We start from the raw sequence: 22658 nt of genomic DNA on the forward strand, positions 1-22658 counted from the left end.
GATGTTCTGAAAAGAATTTGTTTAGATTCCAGTTTCTGACAAAATAAGCAGGGAAAAAGATTAAGACAATTAATCATTTCAAGTTTGCAAATTTTCAAGATTTCACGAAGTTTCGGGGATTCCAGTTTCACGAATCTAAAGTCTAAGGACCAAGTTTCTAAGTCTAAGTTCCAAACGTTTACGAAAACGAGGTTCGTCTTTTTCGCAATTAGCCTATGTCGTGCTAAACATGAGCAAACGTTCGAATATTCTTCGGTGATACTGCACATTGGGTATAAACGAGCACCGATCCAAATTCCATCGCATACTGCAAATCACCGGAAGTTGTTGGCCTCCTTTCGAAATAAAAGCGCGCCACGAAGATCCAATTGGCCACATTACCTCGGTAACTCGTTCTCATTTACGCGCCACATTTCGGGAGTTTTCCAACGAAATCCTCTCGCGAGTCGCGGTCTCGATTCAATCGCCGAGAGAGACGAGTGTTGCACGAGAAATTAAGGCGAAAAACGCGGAAAGTTTACGGTGGACAAAGACCGACGCGCTTAAGAAAATAGAAGAAGAAAATGAGAGAAAAAGCCAGAGATAGTAATAAATAGTACGCCTAACAGGATACTAAGTAGATCATAAAAAAGATTAAAGTTAATCTGCCATTATGCAAAATTGTGTTGCTCTCTCGCTTCTCTCCCGTTTCGTTATTATACGCGTTTCTATGCATACTTTTCATGTACGTACGCAAGTACATGCACTATACCGTTCAAATGTTTGGAGTTACCATCTTATGATCGTCGAGAGCTTCCTTATCAGCTGTTAATTAAAACCAATTTTCTTTTTTTCTATGTACTATTAGTTGGTATTGAAAGGAATTATTGTTAGAATTTAGGTATAAAAATAGCATGATTATTATTACTGATTACATCGCATCGTTAATCGTAATTTCATGTTAAATAGGAAAATATGCACGAGAAACAAATAAACGTAGGACACAAAACCTGCTATTAAATATTTGGGTCGATCCAAAGGTACAACTAAAACAATTCTCAACATTACAGTTTTTAATCCACAGGAAATTGCGATATCGCGTGACCAACTCACAAAATGTCCTCCTTTGTGAGAGTTCAAACCCACGATAGAGAAAAGAAAAAAGAAAAAAAAGAAAAAGAAAACAATGCTCACGGTTGTTGCGCTCATTTCTCATTTACCCGACGGAGCTTCTATTTTTCAAGCCGAAACTCATTATCGCCTTTCTCCGCTTGTATTTCACGCCACGTTTGATAAAACCATCAGATTGAAACAATAATGCATTTCTTGGGAAACTGAACACGATTCCGGGACGATTCATCGAGAGCTGATTGCGCTAAGAACCGTGAAACAAACTTCCCTGGAAAGTGATTTTTAACCTGAAAGGAATCTACACCTTCGGTTAGGTTAAATATCTCATCGTGTTCTCGCCGCTCCATCTCTTCTCAGCTCCCATTAGTTCGGAAAGCTTTTGCAAATATGACCATACAGATAGCTAAGAGACCTATATTGCTTTCTAAAATAACAAGGATATCTAGTATTTCTGAAATATCGAGGATAACCGAGGTAGCTCAGATACATAGCTATATCACTTGACATTTAGGTTACCTGAGATTCCTAAAATATTTAGAACGCGTGTCACATTTAAGACATTAGCGGTGGCTAAAATATCTAGGGCAATAGCTTGATTTACATCAATTCCCAAAATCGATTCGAAGAACGACATCACCGACAAATCTGTAAAAAGCGTTGTACGATTGTTCGTCGAATCACGAACCTCGGCGTTATCCATGAATAATATCAAATCAAATTGCCTGTCGATCATGAAACGAAAATGTCGATCAAGAAAGGAAAATGCCGAACAAAGGAACAAGCAAACGAAGCATACTTTCCTTCCATCAAGGGACGAATCTTGATTAATGGTGTAAGTTTCCAGCGTCTCTACGGCTTAGGCCATGCTCGGAATTTATAATGGAATGGGAGTATATTAAAATAGCCCTCACATCTGAAACTTGGTCCCTACCGGTAGGATGCCATTATCCCTGACGGCAATCATGGAAAAATAACGTCGTTCCTTACTGCAATTACCGCTTTATCTTTTGATCGATGAAGGCAATTATGCTTGGAAACGTTAATCGGGGACAAAAAGTCACGTTTCATCCTCTGACTTCGCATTAGTCATTATTAGCGGCGACCATCGTACACTGATTAGAGGAAGTGCTATTTACGTGAATGAACCTTTTCATCGTTGTTTACCAAGTCGGAAGTAATTGGTAGAGAGACGCGCGTGAACGTCTCCTTTTGTTTTCTTCGTTTGGAATTCATTAACGTTCTGAATAATATTTCCCAATTGAGCATACTATTTTATTAATTTAGAGATAATAATTAAGTCGGGTAGAATTAGCAAAATAATTCGGTTGCTAGATTTTCTTCTTTTATCAATCCGAATTGCGTGTCAAATTTTAGAAAACGGTAGCATCAATCTTTTTCTTCGTAACCTTCGCTTCTTCCATCTTTTCTCATACGTACAAGGATGGCAATAAATTCGATGATCGTGGTCGTTCATCAACCTGAATCTAATTCTTTCGAAACAAACTGCTGCTAAAATAGTTTACTACAGTTATTTATGAAACGAATTCGTACTTGTGGACGAGTATTTCCTAAACTCGTCCTCAAATAATTATCCATTCCCCCGGAAAGCATAGACATTTCACAGGAAACGAACAACAAACAATAACTATTCGGCTGTACGTCCGAAAACTGTTTCCTGCGGATGCAAATTCACGACTAAGCGCCGATATTACATACATCCAGCTTTGGCATACCAATTTGGATGCAGATCGGAATTACGTTTCGCCACGACGGATCGACTATGAAGTCCGAGTAACCAGTAGCTCATAGAATACCGCTTTGAAATGGAACGCTGGGACTTACCTTGTAACTGCTGACCGCATGTGCACCATCGTAGATGTAGAGGTGATCGTTGCAGTCCAATTGCAGTTGGTCGAAGCGTAGCATGAACCGCTGAAGGATACTATGCGTTTGGAAGGTGATGGTACAGTCCAGATCCTTCTCGAGCTGTGACATCAGGACAGCCCCGTCTATTTTCCTGTAGAGATCTCGCATATAATTCTTCTTGCACACGTCGCTTATTTGGTCTGAAAGAAGAAAATGATTGTAAAATGAGATAACCGACGGATTAAAACGAGATTGATAATTGTACAGAACATATCTTTTTTGTTTTTTTTAGTTTCTTTCTATTCGGCCACACCGTTGGTTTTATTAAACGAGATCTTAACTTTGAGAAAAATGGCAGGCTTAATAAAAAATTAACTGTCTGGCATATGTAAGAGAGATATTTAAAAAAAAAGAGAGAGCAAGAGAAGCGCAAATGAAACAGGAAGAAAGGTTCGTCACACGAGTCGTTGACCTATGGCAGCTAATATTGTACCAGGCAGACATTAAAATCAATGTTAAAATTCAATCTTAATTTTAACCCTCTATAACGCCGTGTAATTTTGAAGTGACATACCGATATCGACATCCTCTCAATTTAATTTCGTTTTTAGGTGCATTTGTACTCCACTGTAGCTTCAAGGTTAATAACCGTTTCCTGCATAATAACATTTTTGATAATTGTAAATTTTCACAAGAAGAATTTGCATTATAGAGGGTTAATTAAATTACAGTCTTCCTAATTGTTCAAGCAGCCATCATGGGAATTTTAGCCGGTAAAAATTCGGCGCCACCCTGCGTCCTCCCCCCAGAGGACGCGGGTAGCCATGAAGGTTTGCCCCATTTAAAAAAGAAAAAGAAGTCTTCTTAATCGTTACATCGCATCATATACTACAAATAAATAATTAAATAAACGTAATATTTCATAACTATATCGATATTATTTCGCTTGTAGTCAATTTTATACTTTACATCGAACAGAATGAAAATTCTTTCGGATTATATGAAACCTTTAAACCTTGCGAATTTAAAGCATAATGCAATGAAACGTAATGTGCATGTGCGAATAAATTTGTTCATTATATGTAAACGAGTTGCATCCAGAGAATTAGCTCGAATATTTCACTCGTTCCTTAAAACTTTTCCAGGGAACAGATTACAGTTAAAATCGACTGTAAAAGTTTTTGCCGTTTCGTTGCTCGTAAACGGGTTGCATCGATAAGAAACGATTTTATCGACTTTTAAATCCACTCAAGTGCACCAGACATCGGGGCCTGATGTCTGTCCTGGCTGTTGGCAAGCTAGGTCGAATTATCCAATCGATTGACGACCGATTGATTCGCGCATCGCTAGGATAATAGCTCGAATTCGATTTCGATGCATCTGCGATTAACTACGGTCTACCGGATCCGATGCGATAAAACGTACAAAAGGAAAAGGAAAGAATTTCTAACAGTGGTTACGTGCATGAACATTATATGATGTCGAAAAGTATGTAGAAAAAAGTAGTACAACGAGTATCGAGTCAAGTGGCTTAAAATGTTCTACCAGTCGACAAACGAGGACGATATGCAAAATCGATTTCAGTCTTGTCAAATTATGGCACAAAGTAGCGCTATTTTAACAAATAGGTACGTACGACTGTGTTTTCACTTCTGATACTTTTTTTTATTATTTGATGTTTTTATTTGAAAATGACTTTTCGAGGGTTGAATGTTATCTGCCAGTACTTAAATGATAAATTTTTGAGAAATTAATATTCTCTTCGTTCGTATTGTAAAATTATTGACATTAGCTTCAGTCTGAACGTATCGTGAGATAGGAACTTGCTCTGTGTACATTGAAAATTTGTTATTACCATTACGATAGCTTTTAAAATATATCTATTTTAACGTGCACGTTCTTTAAATAACTCAATCGCCTATGTTGAGATTTGATACTTCAGAATCGTAAAAGCATTCTGAACAATTTATCAATTATGTTGAGATATAAATTCTAAAAGATTAGATAAGGAGACTGTAATAATAATTGTTTCGCAGCTATCATGCAAGCATTGCAAAATTCAGTACAAAACTAAAGGAAAAATAAATAATTGTAGAAAAGACTTGAACCATAAATAGAGTAACTACTGAAGTAGTTTCCAAATGATTCAATTTCTACAATTTATTGAAACAATCGATATTTTTACATAACTACGCTTGTTCTGGATTTATTTAAAAGGCTGGTTTCCATTACTGTCTATACATACATGTAAAAAAATATACATATGTATAAAAGAAAGTCTCATAGTACGTGGAGCAAATTTTGCATATTCTTCAACATCCTAGAGAAAATAACGTGAGGCTGCCCACTTCTCGAACACCCATAAACTCAATCACCCACTTGCCACCTCCTCTTAACTTAAGGAATTTTTTGCCTGGCAGTTCAATAATTTTTAACGATTTTAACGGGGAACACGCGAAGAATCAATTTCTTTTCGCAACAACGTGAACGTTTCCTGGATGGTTTTCAAATTTATTGTTGAAATAATAATTAACAGAGAGAAAAGAAACCCTAGCAGCGCTCGGCACGCGCAGCTATTTCCAATAAATCCAAAACACAAGATTAAGCTACAAAACGAAGTTACACACCGTACAAAGCAACTTAAATTCCTTCTGCTTCGAAACTATTTCCAATTCCTAGCCACCCACAACCATTCGCCTTAAGTTCCAACACTCGGAAGAATCTTCCTCGGCCTATCGTGCCATTTTCCACCCCAATTTCGTTACAGCCAGATCCAACTTACGGAACAAATGAATCGTAACGCGCACAGGGGAGCGAATTAATTCGCGAATTCGATAAAACTCGCTCGCGCGGCAATTTCACGGCTGAAAGTCGGTGTCGCAGAGCGTTCGTTTCGGCTGGACGGGCGTAAAAATAAGAAAAAAAAAGAAGAATGGCGACCAGCATTGGGCGTTGGGGATGGGCCGCGAAGAAACTCGATTGAAAAGTTTTCGCTCGTGTCGCTCGGGGCTATCGGGGCCAAAGGCGCGAGATAGTTTTCCGCATGGCGTGGTTGCAGCTGCGAGCTTGTGCTCGAATGTGGGCCGAGAACATTCTCGGGGGAACTCCGAGCAAGATTGGCGATAAAAGGGTGCGTCGCTCCGCTCAAGAAGGAAACGAGCCTGATTTCTGTTGCAGATCGCTGGATTTCGCGACAATTTCGAAGGTTTCGCAAATGAGATGAATCGAGGAAGAACGATGGAATTAGAGCAACAGATGGTTAACCGTCTCCACGCGATTATTCGCAATGGGACGCTTCGTTTTGCGACTAGGTCGATCCGAATTCGTGAACGCGAAGATTCGCGAGGGAGATCGAGAGGAAAATATACGACGCGCGCCAATAATCGTGATATCAATATCCATTGCAGAATATGTTAGAGCAAAATACCTTACGAAGGATTTTATCAAACCAACATGTCACGTATTCGTATAGCAGCTCAGTTCTTCGAAGCTAATAAGATATGGTTAAAATTACGTTGCTTGTTTCTCTTGCTAAACGAATGTAAAAATGTTTTTACGTGGAAAAATATTTCAATAATAAATCTGTACGCTACACGTGACATTAAACGTTATAATATATTGGTTTTGCATTTTTTAGCTTATTTATGCGGGAGGAAACCGAACTGCGTGAATTGTTCGAAAGTCTGATGATGTTTTTTTAATTATGTTTACCTGTAACACTTTTACGACATGCTTCGAGAAACACGTGTTAAGCGATGAAAGGTGAGAAAATTTATTACTCGCTTTATATTCGAAGATACCGCAAATATATCTTTCGTTAATTATTTGATGAATGTTAAAGGACAAGCGTGCCTCTAAATCTGTGCTGTCCGAACCAGTTATGCAAATAGTTGTTCGTATTGTGCAAACATCTTTGCGCAATTCTTTAACGTCGATATTCCCAATACCTTGATAACCTCTGATATAAATAAAGCTATCGTTTTTCAGGAAATATCGATTCTACGGCGATTCTATCAGCCGTTCATTCGAATTTACTTCTGCCACGAATGCAATCGTATGAGAAAATGCTTCGTATTATTCATTCGTGTTACACGGTTTATCCATTTCCAGAATGCAACACTACATTTTATTTATATTTTAAGCAAGCTTAGCACGATTTGACATACCAGACCATGATTATTCTCCATTCTGAAATGATTATAATATGTCCTAGTATTTATAGTTCGTTGATTCACAACGATGACGAATTAAAAATTGACTATATTACATCATAACGATATTAGACTCTGTTAACGATGTATACGATACATACGAGCAGATCGCTAATTTTAGAATTCAATTGCACTATATTTTCAATCATATCGTGTTACGAAACGTTCGCGAAAACCGAAACCGAAAAATTGTTTCTTGATATTTGCTATAAAATACACATTCAAAATTTTCTAGATAAAAATCAATATTTCCCAAAATAAAACGAGGTATCGGAAAATTGCTTGCTGGAATTTAATAGTTAAGGAAGGTATATTGGAAAATTGTTTGTCGTAATTTGTGTAGTTACGAAGGCTATGCTGTTTCTAATAAATTGAATATTTTTGGTACAGTTAGGTATTTTATAAACCACAATTTTAACTCCATTATTACGTAGATTATATAAAGATGTAACAATATGGTATTATAATAATTTTGAAATAATCTTAACAACCCAATTCGTTTTACAGTTTCTTCGCATTATACATATGTTGTCTTTGGTCCAATAAGTTCGAGCGAAAAAGTAGAAGTATTCGGTATATGTTCGACACTGTTGAACATTTGATAAGTAACAACGTCAAATATCAATCATTACGTCAGAATGTATCATTAATCATACATTATATAACGCTTGATATACAAATGAAATTTATCTCGATCAAAAATATAGTATTTCCCACAAACAACGTTATCTGCGCAAATAAACAGTCATTTAATAATTAATTAATTTCATATTTAAGAGATATTTATTATCTCAAACGTTTTATCTCCAATTGAAGTTGACCGGCGGAATTACAGAGTTCTAATATAAAAGAAAACGAGCGGAAAAGGCAAATATTTAGATAGAGAAAAGAATTCTCTCTCGTTCTATAGAGAAACTCTGTTCGTGTCCTAGAAAACGTTCGTCGCTCCAAAAATTATCTTTTATCCTCCGTTGCTGGTACAATTCCAACGAGAACACTAAGAAGTATCATTTTAAAATTATCCTCGCGAATGCGTTACTCGACCATATTAATCTCATCCGCGTAATAATCATGTCGAAATTATTTGTTCATTTTTGAACGAAGTACCTGATACGTAATAAAATTATTTATGCTATAAAATTACGATTTTCAACAACAAAGTATCGCCGGTATGAGATATTCTAAAATAATTCTAAATACTCCAAATTCATTAAATGTAATAGGTAAATTATATTAATATTTTACTCTATACGATATTCATTAGCATACAGTTCATACGCGTAGTTCCTCTTTTAATTTTAATACATAAGTATAGTATTCCGAACGATTTATCAATTAATAAATTAATCGTGTGCCTATATTAAATAACTTTAATCAACAACATATTATTACCTATACGTATGTATTACACGTATTCCATTAGATTCTAATTATTCGTACAAAGCTTAATCGATTCTGATGCTATTCAAACACGTATATATTAATTGAATATTCAGAATTAATTTGTTAAAGGCGGAAGTATGAAACGAAGGAGAGTATCGATATACGCGACACTAAATTACGGACTTGGTTCATTGCACTTCCTTTTCTCATTTAATTTTCAACTATTACATATTCAAAGATTCCGTTGAATATATTATTACAATAGACATTCCAGCGAATTGCTGGGTTCAATGTGAATCACGCGTCGCGTATTCTACATGGAAGAAAAAGCGATTGAACTTGGAAGAGCTTCAGGCAAAATCAACGATCGCTGCCACAAATCGTGAAACCAACATTGACTTTCGAATTTCACGGTTCGGCGATTCCTATAGAGAGACTTTACGTATCGCACGACGAAGCTCTCGCAACGCTATTAAACGACTTCGACGAGATTAATCACGGTTATTAATCGCGCAGCTTTCATACGTTTAATTCAAACAGCCGATGGACACGCGTGGCCAGCCATAATTCAAGTGTAGTGAAGCATGGGCGTCGCATAATCGACGCAGAAGTACCGTGGCGGGTATTAACGACGCGGCTTCGACGCGTAAATTCGCACGGCCGCTCCCGAAACGTCGGCCCGACCTCCACGCTCATAAATCTCTCTGGCCAAGGGAAAAAGCTTCCCCGACGAAAGTCGCCTTCCGGCCCGTGGCAACGGGGAATCTACGAAACATTTCCCGGAGGAGAATCTCGCGTTCCTTCGGCCCTTCCGACGCGGCAAACCACCCTCGCTGCGAGACTATCAAATTTCCAGGAGGCAAATAAAGATGACGAAAGTTCCGGTGTAATAAAACCGAACGAGAAGCGGGAGGGAGACACGTAAAGGCTCTGGCAATCGGAAGGACAACGGAAAGAGAGGAAAAAAGAGAAACGGTAGATAAAGACAGAGACAGAAGGAAGAAAAAAATTAAATCGCTCGTACACCGGTATGAAGAAACGGCCTCCCAAAAGGGAACTTTGAGACCTAACTACAAAGAACTTCAGGTTCCACGAAAAGTCGCGTGCAAAACAAACCAGGTGAGGGACGTGGAGGAACAGCAAGGGATGGGAAATAGAGAGAACGAGCGAAAAAAAAGGGGGCAAAAACGGGACGCGTAGGAGGAGAAAGAGAGAAGGAGAAGAACCGAGAATGAGAGACGAAGAAGGGGAAAGAAAGGCAGATAGAGAGAGCACCCTTTGGCCATGGTCGTGCGCGTTGGCCCTTCGACCCTTCAGCAACCACCAATCCCCACCCCTTTTACCCCAACTCTTCCCGCTCTCTCACCGCTGTTCCTCTTCTCTGTCGCACCCTTGCCGTGGCACCCTCGAGCGCGACCCACCCTCGCATGCTCACCACCACCCTTCCCTTCTCTCTACTCGCTCCCTCTTGGGACGATGTAAGTCCGCTACTCCGTCGATCAATATTACTCTCTCTTCGAGCGCGGCACGGCTCGTCTGAGCGGCAACCGAGCGCTATCATATTAAGCCGCGAGGAGCACTTTGGCTGCGAGCGAAGACCGGTCTCGACCGATCGTTGCTCGCGCCAACAAATTTTTCTGTCTGGCACCGAGTTTCGCGATAGAGTCTGCCTTTTATCTGATCCTGAAGACGTTGGCCACGCGACTACGACCGGAAACAATGTTATCGCTGCGAGAAAGGGGACCGAGATGATTCCTCGAGACTCGTGATCGACGCTCCGCGCTATGTACTAAGATATCGACTCGAGAGCAACTCACAACCTGATTCAACGACGAACCTCAACGGGGATCGCTCGAAGGAGACTCTCGATATTGTTCGAGTTTCTTTTCGCTGCGCGTTTTACGGCGTACTCACTTTGAAGTGTAATACTCAGTTCGAAGGAGTTGCTTGGGGATATATAGTACAACGTTAGCGGAGAATTTGGGTTTATCGGAGGAGCGCGAAAAAGAAAGAAAATCTTTCTTAATTTCGTTTCAGTTTTCTTTCCGGTGAAAGGAATATGATAAAGATTCTATGGAAATATATTATGCGAGAACTAAGAGCTCCAATGGACAGGAATCGACGTTTAGTCGTGCGAAAGCAGACAACTTCCATTGTATCTTTTATAAATAACTTTTAACCTACATATGTATTTCATAATAATCCTAGAGTATGAATGTATAGTGTTCAGAATGTAGGGCAAACTGTTTCCTCGAGATGTTTCCGATATCGCTTTATAGCCGGTTGAATATTTTATAAAAGAATACAGCAGTGACAAAATTATTTATAAAATACTCGAACACGATCGTTCGAGAAATGAGAGAAAATCTGACCCAGTATTTGGTCATGTTCAAAAATCATTTTCAGGTAAACGTCACTGCGTTGAAGGATTAAAATTCCGTATTGATTATCAGATACCTAAGCACTTCACGCTTTTGCACTGTATGCTCAGTTTACAGCAATCAATTATACACTGACAGGAAGTTCAAACGAACGTTTAGAATCGCGACGATGCACAGTGCGGCATCTAAACGAGGATTCGGGTCAAACATACAAAAATGCATATAATACGCAGTTTTTCTGAAACTTGATATCAGGGGATCCGACGTGAGTAAAAGTCTGCTTGTCGGATCTTTGTTGATATTTTCCCTACTGCATGGCTCGGCTGAGATATCTTGAATATTTATTTCTTTGTCTAACCACACACGGTGACGTTTAAGCAAACAGTGTCAATGCCGGGAACAATCTTTTCATCCTTTCATACGTGTCATGCAAAAATCATTTATTCTCCTTTCCACTTTGTGCTGATATTTAATAAAGAACAGAGTTTTGCGTAAGTTTAAAAATGTTCTCGGAATAAATGTGGTCAGAAATTCTCTCTTCGACCAAGTCGAGATTACGAATAGATTTCGTGAAAAAAATATACAACATCCAATGTAGCAGTTCGTAGGAGAAAAAAATTCTTTAGCTCCTTGACACAGGACGATCAAAGTTACAGAAATGTTTCAAATCGCTTTTCTCTTTCTAATTGTTTCTTACAGAAAGAACGAGACTTTTAAATCGAAAATTAATTACACATAACGAATTAAAATTATACATATTTTTGCTCAAATTCTCAAAAAAGAAAAAAAAATATCTGATGTGTAACGAAACACTGTTTGACAAGAATTAACAAACAGGACTGTATGACGAATAAGTGAACTAACTTTCGATTGATCAGATTCCGACGTACGAATGATTTCTACTAATCCTCTATCAATCTCGCAGGGAATTATCGTCCACGTTTACATTACTTACACACTTCTGATGATCTGATGATCGAGCAACGATCATTTCGATTCTTGTCCACCACGTGGCGTACTCGATGCGACGAGTCGTAAGCTCGCAAAAATTCGTCGTCCCGGATCTTTCCTACCAGCGAATACGTCGCGACATTCGAAAGAGAGCTGATAACGGGTGGCGAAAAACGCCGACGCGATATCGTGTGACAGAACTCGCTCATCTGCACCGAGTCCAGGCATCGTCGCGAGTCGATCCGCTCGTCTGCGCCTTCTCAAATAATTCGGTTTGCGGGTAAAACGCGCGGGAAATTGCGGCGCGACAAAGCCGGGTCACTGCATCGAGCCTAATCATTCATGCAAATGTGGCTGCAAATATCTCGTTGAGGTTCCGTGTTCGTTATAGATACCGGCGTAAATCTTGCTGAATAGATCGCGCCAGGATTGGTTTATCTCTCTCTCTCTCTCTCTCTCTCTCTCTCCCTTTCTCTCCCTTTCTCTCTCTACGTATGGCCAAAACGCTTTGTCGACGATGAAATACCGTAATCTCGGGTGCAATGCGCGAGGAAAATTTGCCCGAACAACGGATCGTCAGCCGTTAATCTATTCTCGGACGACTGTTGCCGCGGTTAAAGCGGCTTCGCGGAATTACACGACAACACGCGGGTGCCACGCGGCAGATACCATGGATTTAATCACGTTGGATGGAAAGAAGATCGCTTGGACCGGCTTTGTTTTCAGATAAGTATAATAGCAAGAAGCTTTTCCTTCGCTAAATCCAGCGAAATCTATCCTGCTGAGGAAACGTGGTTTCGTGTCTGACCACAAGGCGATCGCATTCAGCAATGCTTTGTTGGTGATTTAAAGTGGTGTTTTAAATTACGGAAATAACGTTTCGGAATATATTCCGTCGTCTGGTAGAAGTGAGTTATTTAAAAGCGATTAAAGCATTGGAAGGAAGCTAAGTACGACACGATCGAAAAATGTAACATTGTATAAATATATTTAAAATAATTGGATATATTACAGAGTGCTTATTTGATATACATGTATTATATATATGTATAACAATAAATTCTTCCAAGTTATTAAGATCGTATGAAATATTTTGTCTGCGTTCTTGCACTATCGTATGGTACAGTGAAGGAAACGGCACGTAAAAAGATCAGAATTTTAAATATAACAAGAAGACTTCGAATGACGAAATTAAATGAGACGTCCTATGTGTACAAGTTTATTTATGAAAGTAATCGAATAAGGTAATGAGGTAGTATACAGAGTGATTTAATAAGAGTAAAATTCTTTGAATAAAAGATTGTAGCGTGAAAAGACTCAAAGATCATACCGACCTTTTTGTTGGTGGACTAGTTTAGGAGATACGAAAATCATCTCGTTATTTCTTTGGCCACTATTCTAGGTCTATTCTTTTTTCGCGATATATCAGCTGATAAGTCAACTATTAAGTGCTATGTCATGACAAAAAAGAATGAAAAAGATACTTGATAGCAAAGTCTCGGAAAATCGATTACATAATCAACTTACTTCTTTCAGATGTTACTTAAATAATGGCCAAGCCTGGCGCAATTAATCAAAAGAACGTTAGAATATCGATTATAAATGCCATTTTAATAAAAATGTCCTAAAATAATTATTCACAACATGCAATGCTTCGAAAGTATTAGGTTGTCCGGAAAGTGTCCTTCTTTCGCAAACGTATTTTTTACAACAAACGTGAAACCAAGTCTGTGAAATGTCCCGGTGTTTATCTCAACAGAATAAAAATGTACGTAATTCAACGAAATAATATAAAACAAAAAACATTGTACGTCTATTATTTCCTCATAAAATGAAAGAAACATTTCGGGCAACCTAATACTACAGCTTATTTTACACACAAATATATATAAACAGAATAATATAATATATAAATATATAATGAAGATATGCGAATAGTATAGCAATAAAGATAAAAGATCTGCATCGAACAGCTAACATAAGTTTATACGTATAGTCGTAGAATTTCTGAAATAATCTTACGAGAAAGTTTCTGTACTAGAATAGACAGACATAAATTCTGATGTTTTGTTCTAAACATGCTGGATCCAGGACAACAAGCGCAGAGAAGCGAAAGCTGCGTTACGTAAAGAGTGCGATCTGTTTCAGACTTGCCGGACAACTTTTGGGACGTAAACTTGTATCTGCTCGAAACAAAAACTTCCCTCCTTTCTAAGTTAATAGAAGTTCGTTCAACAGCGGTGCGAGAACGTTGTAATTTCTTGCGCATATTTGCATACATCAGTTTTATTGTTGACACAAAAAATAACGTGATCTTGCGCTGGTTATCTCGTATCGAATTCAAAATTTTTGCGAGATAATCGAGAGAAATATGTATTTAGAAAGAAAACATTTTCTTTTGTAAGTTGTATAATGAGAAACTTACAGATTATAACGACAAAAATATACTAAAAATATGTCTCGTTTCGTATTTAGACGAATAATTTGAAATGTATATTTTCTAATTTCAAATATGGACAAAATTTTACAAGGATCCATCCTTGTACACAACTGTAACTCTTTACTTTTTTTTTTACTGTAATTCTTTAGTTTTTTCCGCAAAAATTTCGCAGTGGGTATTGTTAAATGACTTTAATTCGAAATGCATGAAACCTTTTATTTTAATTACGATTATATCAAATGTGTGTGTTGCTTTCTTATCTTTCACGGTACTGCGTTTACCTCTTTTTGATACGGTTACTTGATATTTGCGACTATATGAGAATTTATCATATTTTACTGTTTTGAAATTATCGGTAAATAAACAAAAATGTCAATCAATGATACAAGTAGTACGTATACAAGCGATACGTTTCACACAGTACTTTTCATTCGACAGATATTGAATAGATACGTTACAATAACACGACCGTATCATTTACGCGTCGCATTTAGTAAAATAAATGCTTAGTAAACAGTGGATACTTATCATTCGGATTTTTACTACTCAGCCAATCCTAACAAAAACTGCGTATTATACTTCGCAGGCTAAATTTTGTTGATAAACACATCATACGTAGAAACAAACGAAACTCGGTAACACCGAAAATAATTTGAACGTACACGTTCGAAATAAAAAAGAAAAATTCATTTTCATAACTTGTATGTTCCAAAATATCGATAATTCAAAATTAACAACATAATATATTATTCAGCAGATAATCGATAACTAAATGACATATTATCTGCGGCAAATGAAATTTTCGCCAGTCACGAAAATTATCAACCTTTATGTTCCAAAGTTATATTATAGTTCATTGCAGCCAGCCATACGCAATTACCGTAGATACAAATCCAAAAGCACCGACTTTACTCGTTTACAGATATTTCCTTTAACACTACACCCATATCGGCATCTGACTAAAAATTGTGATTATCCAAAGATATCCAGATAGAAATATGTACGAAGCGCATGAGAAGATTAAAGAATTCTAAGTGTATTATCGCATATCTATCCAAAGATATATTCACGGTCGTTCACCCTCGTTACTCTTTTCCTATTTTAGCTGGTGAAAAACTGCCCGCTTACCCAACAAACCACACCTCAGTCTCTAATCCCTCGTACAACCCTTACGACAACCTATACACCTTCGCAACCCTGACAACCCCTATCCTCGTCCCTCTTGCAACCACTTGTCGACCAAACGTCCAACGAGAAACGCTCTCCCTTCGTTGCCCCTTTGTGTAACCATAGAGTACCGGCAAACATAAAATCGTCTCATACAACACAGATATTAAAAAGTTACTCACAGTTGTCGTTCTTCGCCTGGACCAGGCCCTGGCACAATGTCAGTGCCAGAAGCAGGAAGGCGCACGAGCCTCCCGTTAACCACATTCTTCTTCTTATTTTTCGTCACGCGCAGCAGATACATACGAGTGAAGAAATCGAAGCCATGAATCCGAAACGCGACCAAAGTCGCGCGGCAACGACGCACGATCACGAACGACCCGAGAAAGTCGAGGGGAAACAAGCGCGAAGGTTAAACGCCGTACGAGAATGAGATACGAATACGCGGACGTAACCTTTCAATGTGAAACGAACACGACGAACCGCACCCCGCGCTGTATTACGCGCGACTGATCGCCACCGGTCGGCGCGATTTTACGCGCGAACCGACTCCGCGGTCGGACGACGCGCATGCGCGCTGCCGTCACTAGAAGGGTGTGGATAGACGGGGGTTGAAAGGATCACGACGTACTACGCCGACACCCACGCTCATTGTAGAGGCAAGTTAATGAGGGAAAAGATACAGGCTGGTTTTACGAGAGTATCGCAATACAGGGTGTGTCCGTGAGGCAGCTCGCGCCACGCACAGTATGTGCAAGGGGGATACGCGTTTCTGTGTGCATAACCGGGTCTGGCCGCTTCGCCCGTTAAATGGAATCGTCGTGCTGTTCCTCATGATTGTCTTGGCCTTTTATGGCCGCCGGAAGGGCTCGATACGCGGACGGCCTAGCACGCCCTTTTATCACGCTCTTTTCCTATGCAAACGTCGATGCTTTTTCGTGGATGAAAGGGCGGAATTTTCGGCGCGTGTGCTTTTGTCTAGGTTGAAAGCTTCCAGTACAGTGGCTACAAGAGGCATTCGTATACTGTTGCATTTATTTATCGTATTTACAGTTAAGGTAAAGACGATTCTTCGTGTAAAACAGTCCTCTTATTGTAGAACATCGTTTAGTAACAACATTCTGAGGAATAAGAGATGTATAACATATACTTTGGAGCGTCCGGATTAATTTTCAGAGAAAAAGAATGTAATATTAATAAATATGTGGCAAATGGTAAAGATAGAATCCGTATAGTTACCGCTTCGTGAGATAAAATGTACACGGATGTTTTAAAAAATAATCTGCTTCAAAGTGCAGAAGGAAATGGGTTTGAAAGGCAACTCCGACCTGATGAAAGATAGGAGATCCAAAGTATAATGATAGTAATACGCGAGAGTGGTTCTTGTATAATGTTCGGGAACACTTAAAAACAACTTCGCAATCTCATTAACATTATCGAAAATATACGAGACCATTTGAAACGAAAAATACGGAATCAACATGTTTTCTCGAGAAATAATTTAAAGAGGACTCTTTTAGTAGAATGGACAAATATTTCAAGCAGAATTCTCATCGATTTAATAAATTCAATGCCACTACGGCTTCGAGCCATAATAAAATCAGAAGGAAACCCCATTAAGCATTAATACAATTAAAACTAACGATTTCCTCTCTTAGATATAAAGTAGAAGTCTTATTATTTGTTCTTAGCAAACTGTAACTGTGTGAATACTTATTACGCATATATTTTTGCCATTTTTTAGATATTTGTTAATATCTTCACAAAGGGTACACATATTTTATCTTCTTTTTTATGAAAATTATTCCGCACGCTCGTAAGAATATGTACATATTTTTTATTTTATTAAAATTTTGTTCAAAAACAATGTCTTGCGATATTTCTGTTGATATTAATTACTGTACGAATACTTTTCACACTGACTTTGTACAATAATTAATTAGATACAAGTATAATAAAATATTCTTTACATTCGTATCGTTTAGTAGTAGAACAACTCATACGTTCACAAAATTTGATACTACGGAAATAAAATGTAGAATCTAATAGAAAAAACTGTTCGTTGGAGAGCAGAGGTACGTACAAATGCCTTCTGTGGCCATTGTACGCGTCAGCGTTACTTTAATTAGGTACTTGTTGGTTCACATCTCTGTTCGTTAGTATCGGGAGTTTTCGAGATTCTTAGGAAGTTTACACTAATAGATACTGATCATTTGCGGAGCAAGGAGATGTTAACTTTGTTGTGTAGCGAATAATGAAATAAATAAAACAGAAAATAGAATAGAATAAATACAACAGATAATAGGATTTTGATGAATACATTCGTATTACAACTGTTGAAACTACAAACCGCGATGAAACATGGGAATAATAATGTAAATTTGATTCAATTTTTAATTGCGTTTTGTTCACCTATTTTCCTGAGAGTTCCATAATGTATAATTTGCCTTACCATGATAAACAGTAATTATCCTAACGAGAATTTCATTGAAACATCTGTCTTCTATCATTTATCTTCTGAAAAATTGTACGAGCTTACGATATTTATTTCATTAGGAAGAATAAATAATATTAACATTAACGTTTAAGCGTGCGTAATATGTGTGTAAATATGGCGAATATATGTACATAATATAGACATATAATTGGGAAGAATAAAATATAACTTGTAATCATTATTTGCTCGAAACTAGCCATCTTTTCTAGTCATCTTCTTTTGAGAAGCATCATAATGAAACGTAACTGTAATAGTTCATAAAACATCGACATATACAAAACAACAAGAACGATAATTTTTTCCAATAATTATTTTAATTATTGCGTATCTCACGACAGCAATTTATTTTTCAAACTGTCATCAACCTGTCAGAAACTGCGTGAAATTTCAACAGAATAGAGCGTGAAATCGATTTAATAAAAATACACGGGAATTAAGGGACATCCTTTGCTACGGTCCTGTCCATTCCGATCGCAATTTTTCCCCGATAACCGAATACAAAACAGAAATAAATAGATAGAATTGGCAAAAAAAAATATGTGTAACGCTCGTACTTGCACGAACTTGCACGAACATTTAAAAAACGATAGTTGTTTGAAAAAACTTTTTTCTGCGTGAGTTTGACATTTGCGTTGGTTTCGCTGCCTGTGTGTAACTGCATACGCAGTTTGCGTGCGAATGAGAGGAAAATAAAAATGTGGGACAATATCGTTGAAAAATAACGGACGACAAAAGTAATTACGATGATGTCGTAAAAAAAAAAACCGCTATACGAAAATGTTCTACGATGCTATATTTTTCGACGGCGTACAATCGCACAAACACGTGCGACAGTAACGTTGAACATTACGTTCGTAACGAGACGCGCATTAACCGCGATCTAACTGAAACAAAATGAATCTCGAAGTATTGTATTACCAACATGAAATAATCTCCGAGAATATAACGTCGCAATGGAAAACTTTCTGGGCGCACTGGATGGTAAATAACGTTGGAAACACGCAAAAGTAACTGTTTAATCAAGGAGATGTTGAAATTTTAGAAATTGAAAAATGAAACGAAACGAACATTACTTCGCATAGCTACGCAGGAAACCATCCTTTTTTCTATTTAGTTCATTCTTCATCCGGTATATAAATATTTTAAAACAGTAGAAAATGGGGCAATAACATTGTCTTCGTAAAATATCTCCACTTTCTTCCATAAATGTATTTATGTAAATTATACGATATATGCAGAAAATACTAACACACATACGCACCGGTAGTAATTCTTTCGTGGTCGAAGGCGCATTGTTAATTTTCAACTACTTTTACCTTTCCCCTTGTACCTTTTCCATATTGTACTATATGTACCTTTTCAAATATTTCCTTATCCATGATATAGTAATGGGCGTTTATCACCGCTGTAACTCGTTATACTTCAGAAACGTCACTTCCTACAAATTTCGAAGTCCTACCTAATTATAATTTTCACACCACGTGTATTATAACGACACGCAATATCGTACAACTACGAGCGAATGAACTTGAATGAAAGCTCGTTATGCGGGCGTTGCATTAAGTTATTAGACATAAACGCCTAACATTGTGCAGCCAGAATTCAGTACGCAAATTAAGAGGGTTGGTTAGCCAATTTGCGAGACAATTGCAACCGTCATCAACGGCGCTTTTCACTCAGCGAAGACCTAATTTCGTGGACAGAAATCTGGTAACGCCGTGGTCGGTCACCCGTCAACCTCATACAGCCCGTGTATAATAGTGGACGTGGTGACGAAAAAACCCGGTGAACGAAGTGTCTCTCCGCCTAACGTGAAACTTCGTGTCCATCGGCCAGAGGATTTTAAATTCTTCACGGCCACTGACGAAGCGACATCGAAGACGACCGTGTAGCCCACGAGACGAGCGGAATTGCAAATCTTCGTCGCGGAACTTGCCGTCCTCCCTGCAGGAAATGCTTCAAAGAAATGTTGCGGATTCGACTGCAGAGAGTAACCCTAATACGCTTTTCCGTGTTGCAGAATTGGAAACACGACTAGCGAAACGGCATAGAGGCGAGCACAGCTCTCTATCGCGCATCGTCACGCGTTGCTATTGTCGTCTTATTTGTATAACTACATTTGTTGGAAAGAAACTGCAGTTGATGCCCGATTCACCGAATTCTGCTGATGAAATTGAGCCATGTCGTGCCATTTCATTTAAAAAGAAAAAGCTAGCTTCATTTCTATCAGGAACATCTATTTCTTCGTGTTGTTTCTGGCAAAAGTATTTATAACGTTAGTATATTTGTCACGAGTAACTTTCTTTAGATTTATTCTGATTTATTATTTTTCAGCTCTATTGTTTTTTTTTTTTTTTTTTTTTTTTTAGTCAAGCGGTTTGGAAATTCCTTGGAAAATAACTGCAAGCCCAAAACGGAAGTGTGACATTGGTACTTCAATAATTTTATAATGTAAGAACAGTTCTATTCTAAGATTGGCAATTTTTTGCAAAATAAAGATCAACATCGTGGGATTCACACTGTGTTCGACTAATTTTTTGTTATTTTACAGGTTCGTAAGTTTCTTGGACCAATTCATTTATCTGAATGTGAACTCCTGTGTATTATATCAGCTTCAATTATATAAACTGTTTGTTCCCTGACAAGTCCAGATAAATGGAAGCCTATTGTATGTGATGTTTTCTCTCCAATAATACATATTGCCGTTCCAGTGCAACAATGGCGCAACTGAAGAAAAGTAACTTTTCAGACGAAGAAAATCAATTTCACTTAGTAACACTTGCGATTAAATAAGAAAGGAACCGTTGTATGATGCTGGGATAAACAACGCTTGTTTGTATTTTCCTACCTCCATCTAGAGACTAGAGATGTTAGAAAAATTATTAAATTTTTATAGCAGAAAAATTAGATACGTCCGGGGCTGGTAATTTGTCTTAAAATTTGGAAATTCTCATTTGCAAACAAAGGTTGTACAACATTCTTTTTAAATATAAACATTTTAATGCTAATAATCAAAGAACAATTTCTTTTGCTACTCTATCAGAAAAAGTTAAAAATGCCTCGACTAATTAATTTTACTAACCAAACTAATCGATCGCAAAAAAGACGTATAAAACAAGAGGAGTTAACTATTTTAAAAGTTTCATAATTGAAAAGCAAAAGCAAGATGTAAGTAGTAGAAGTTGGCAACGTGAAATTACAACAACGACTAACAGATACAGAATAAGTTTTATGGAATTGAACAGTTAGGAATCATAAATTTAAAGTACTGACCATACAGTGGGGCAAATATCTGCGAACAGCTAAATTAATTGAAAAAGATGCTGTAAATAAGTTTTCTTCTTCCATTATTCGATAATATTTTACTCTTGAATCTTCCAGCTATTGTGCATAGTTAAGTTATTTAATCATTTCTCAAAATCTACAATCTGATCACTGGTATAAATATTTTATTGATAATGAATGCCTTAGGTATTGACATTGTCTATCTTAATTCCTAGAATTTATAATACCGATATTTAAAGTATAGTTAAATAAATTAGAATTTAATCAGATTTCTACTAAGTTACTTAATATATTTGAAACGTTCTGATTTCTGCTCAATATAAATAAAAAGAATAATATATTTATAATTCGTCCTGTAGTATCGAACACACAGCGTGTTGCAAAATAGTTTCTCTTCGTGAAGATTTCAATTTCTCCAATAATAAAAATAACAATAGTAGTAATGTTAACAATAATAACAATAGTACTAACAATAAAAATATTCAATAACGTTGTACATTGTTAAAATATTCACGTTGTACAATTAACGACTTTTCGCGAACAAGTTTCAACGAAATCTCAAGATATCTTGAAAAACCGCATTGAATGGTAGTTCTTGGCTTAAAGTTAGACCGAAAGAAGAAGCAGCCGCGCATTGATTCGAGTTCGCGAAATGAACGCGGTGCATGAAGTGGCCATCTTCTCTGGGTCAAAAGCTGATGAATCGAAACGGCCACGTCAATGAAAACATACGTCACGTTGGTTCCACAGGATTTCATGATAAGACACGGCCGAGTGTACTTGAAAATACTGGCATACAAACGGTTCACGTTGTATCAGGCTACGTATCTCAGAGATAATATTGAAATTTCGTCCTTTGACGTTCTGAATCGCGAGAGCGCTCGATTAACCGGTTCAATTTATTGTGCGCCGTTACAAATGAATTTAAATAAATTCATGAATACAGCGGCATAAATTTCCCTAAAAATAACCGGGTTACTCTGCAACCTCCGCTATAAATAATACACTCCACCGACTCGGGAAAGTATTAAATCAATGGATATGAAATATCGTGGAAGCAATTAATTGGTGTAGCTGTTACGTAAGCCGGTTCGATAGGATTAATACGATTGTTAGAGGAAATAAACCACCTCTCGGAAGATCTCCCTCGTTTGCCTATTTTAAATATAATTTCATTATTAAACTACGAATAAAAGTCCTTTATCCTATAATCGAGGTAATAGAGTCACTGTTTTTAAACGTTCGCACGCGATAGCGAAATTGTCAATTTTACGCAGTGTTTTGTTATTCGATACGTTCTTTACCTTCAAGTTGCATAATTTTGAAGCTGTGTGAAAGATAAGAATATTGTCGATGAACAGTTACGG

The 22658-nt window shown here is 37.5% G+C and overlaps 1 protein-coding gene across 4 annotated transcripts in view; it reads right to left on the reverse strand.

The window, feature by feature from the left end:
- The window catches only part of LOC117208591, a 280013-nt gene that overhangs the window by 138615 nt on the left and 118740 nt on the right, over positions 1-22658 (reverse strand). For 3 of the 4 annotated variants that reach the window (XR_004487733.1, XM_033449821.1, XM_033449823.1), the window contains exon 2: positions 2953-3176. Coding sequence is in view for 3 of the 4 variants with exons in the window: in XM_033449821.1 (XP_033305712.1) it covers positions 2953-3176 (224 nt within the window). In the remaining variant the exon portion in view is untranslated. Of the gene's footprint in view, positions 1-2952; positions 3177-15691; positions 15994-22658 lie in introns of those variants that run through there. The other variant, XM_033449822.1, reaches the window with a different exon arrangement.

Source organism: Bombus bifarius, unplaced genomic scaffold (assembly GCF_011952205.1).
Source record: "Bombus bifarius isolate JDL3187 unplaced genomic scaffold, Bbif_JDL3187 scf7180000008140, whole genome shotgun sequence".
NCBI classification, from domain to species: domain Eukaryota; kingdom Metazoa; phylum Arthropoda; class Insecta; order Hymenoptera; family Apidae; genus Bombus; species Bombus bifarius.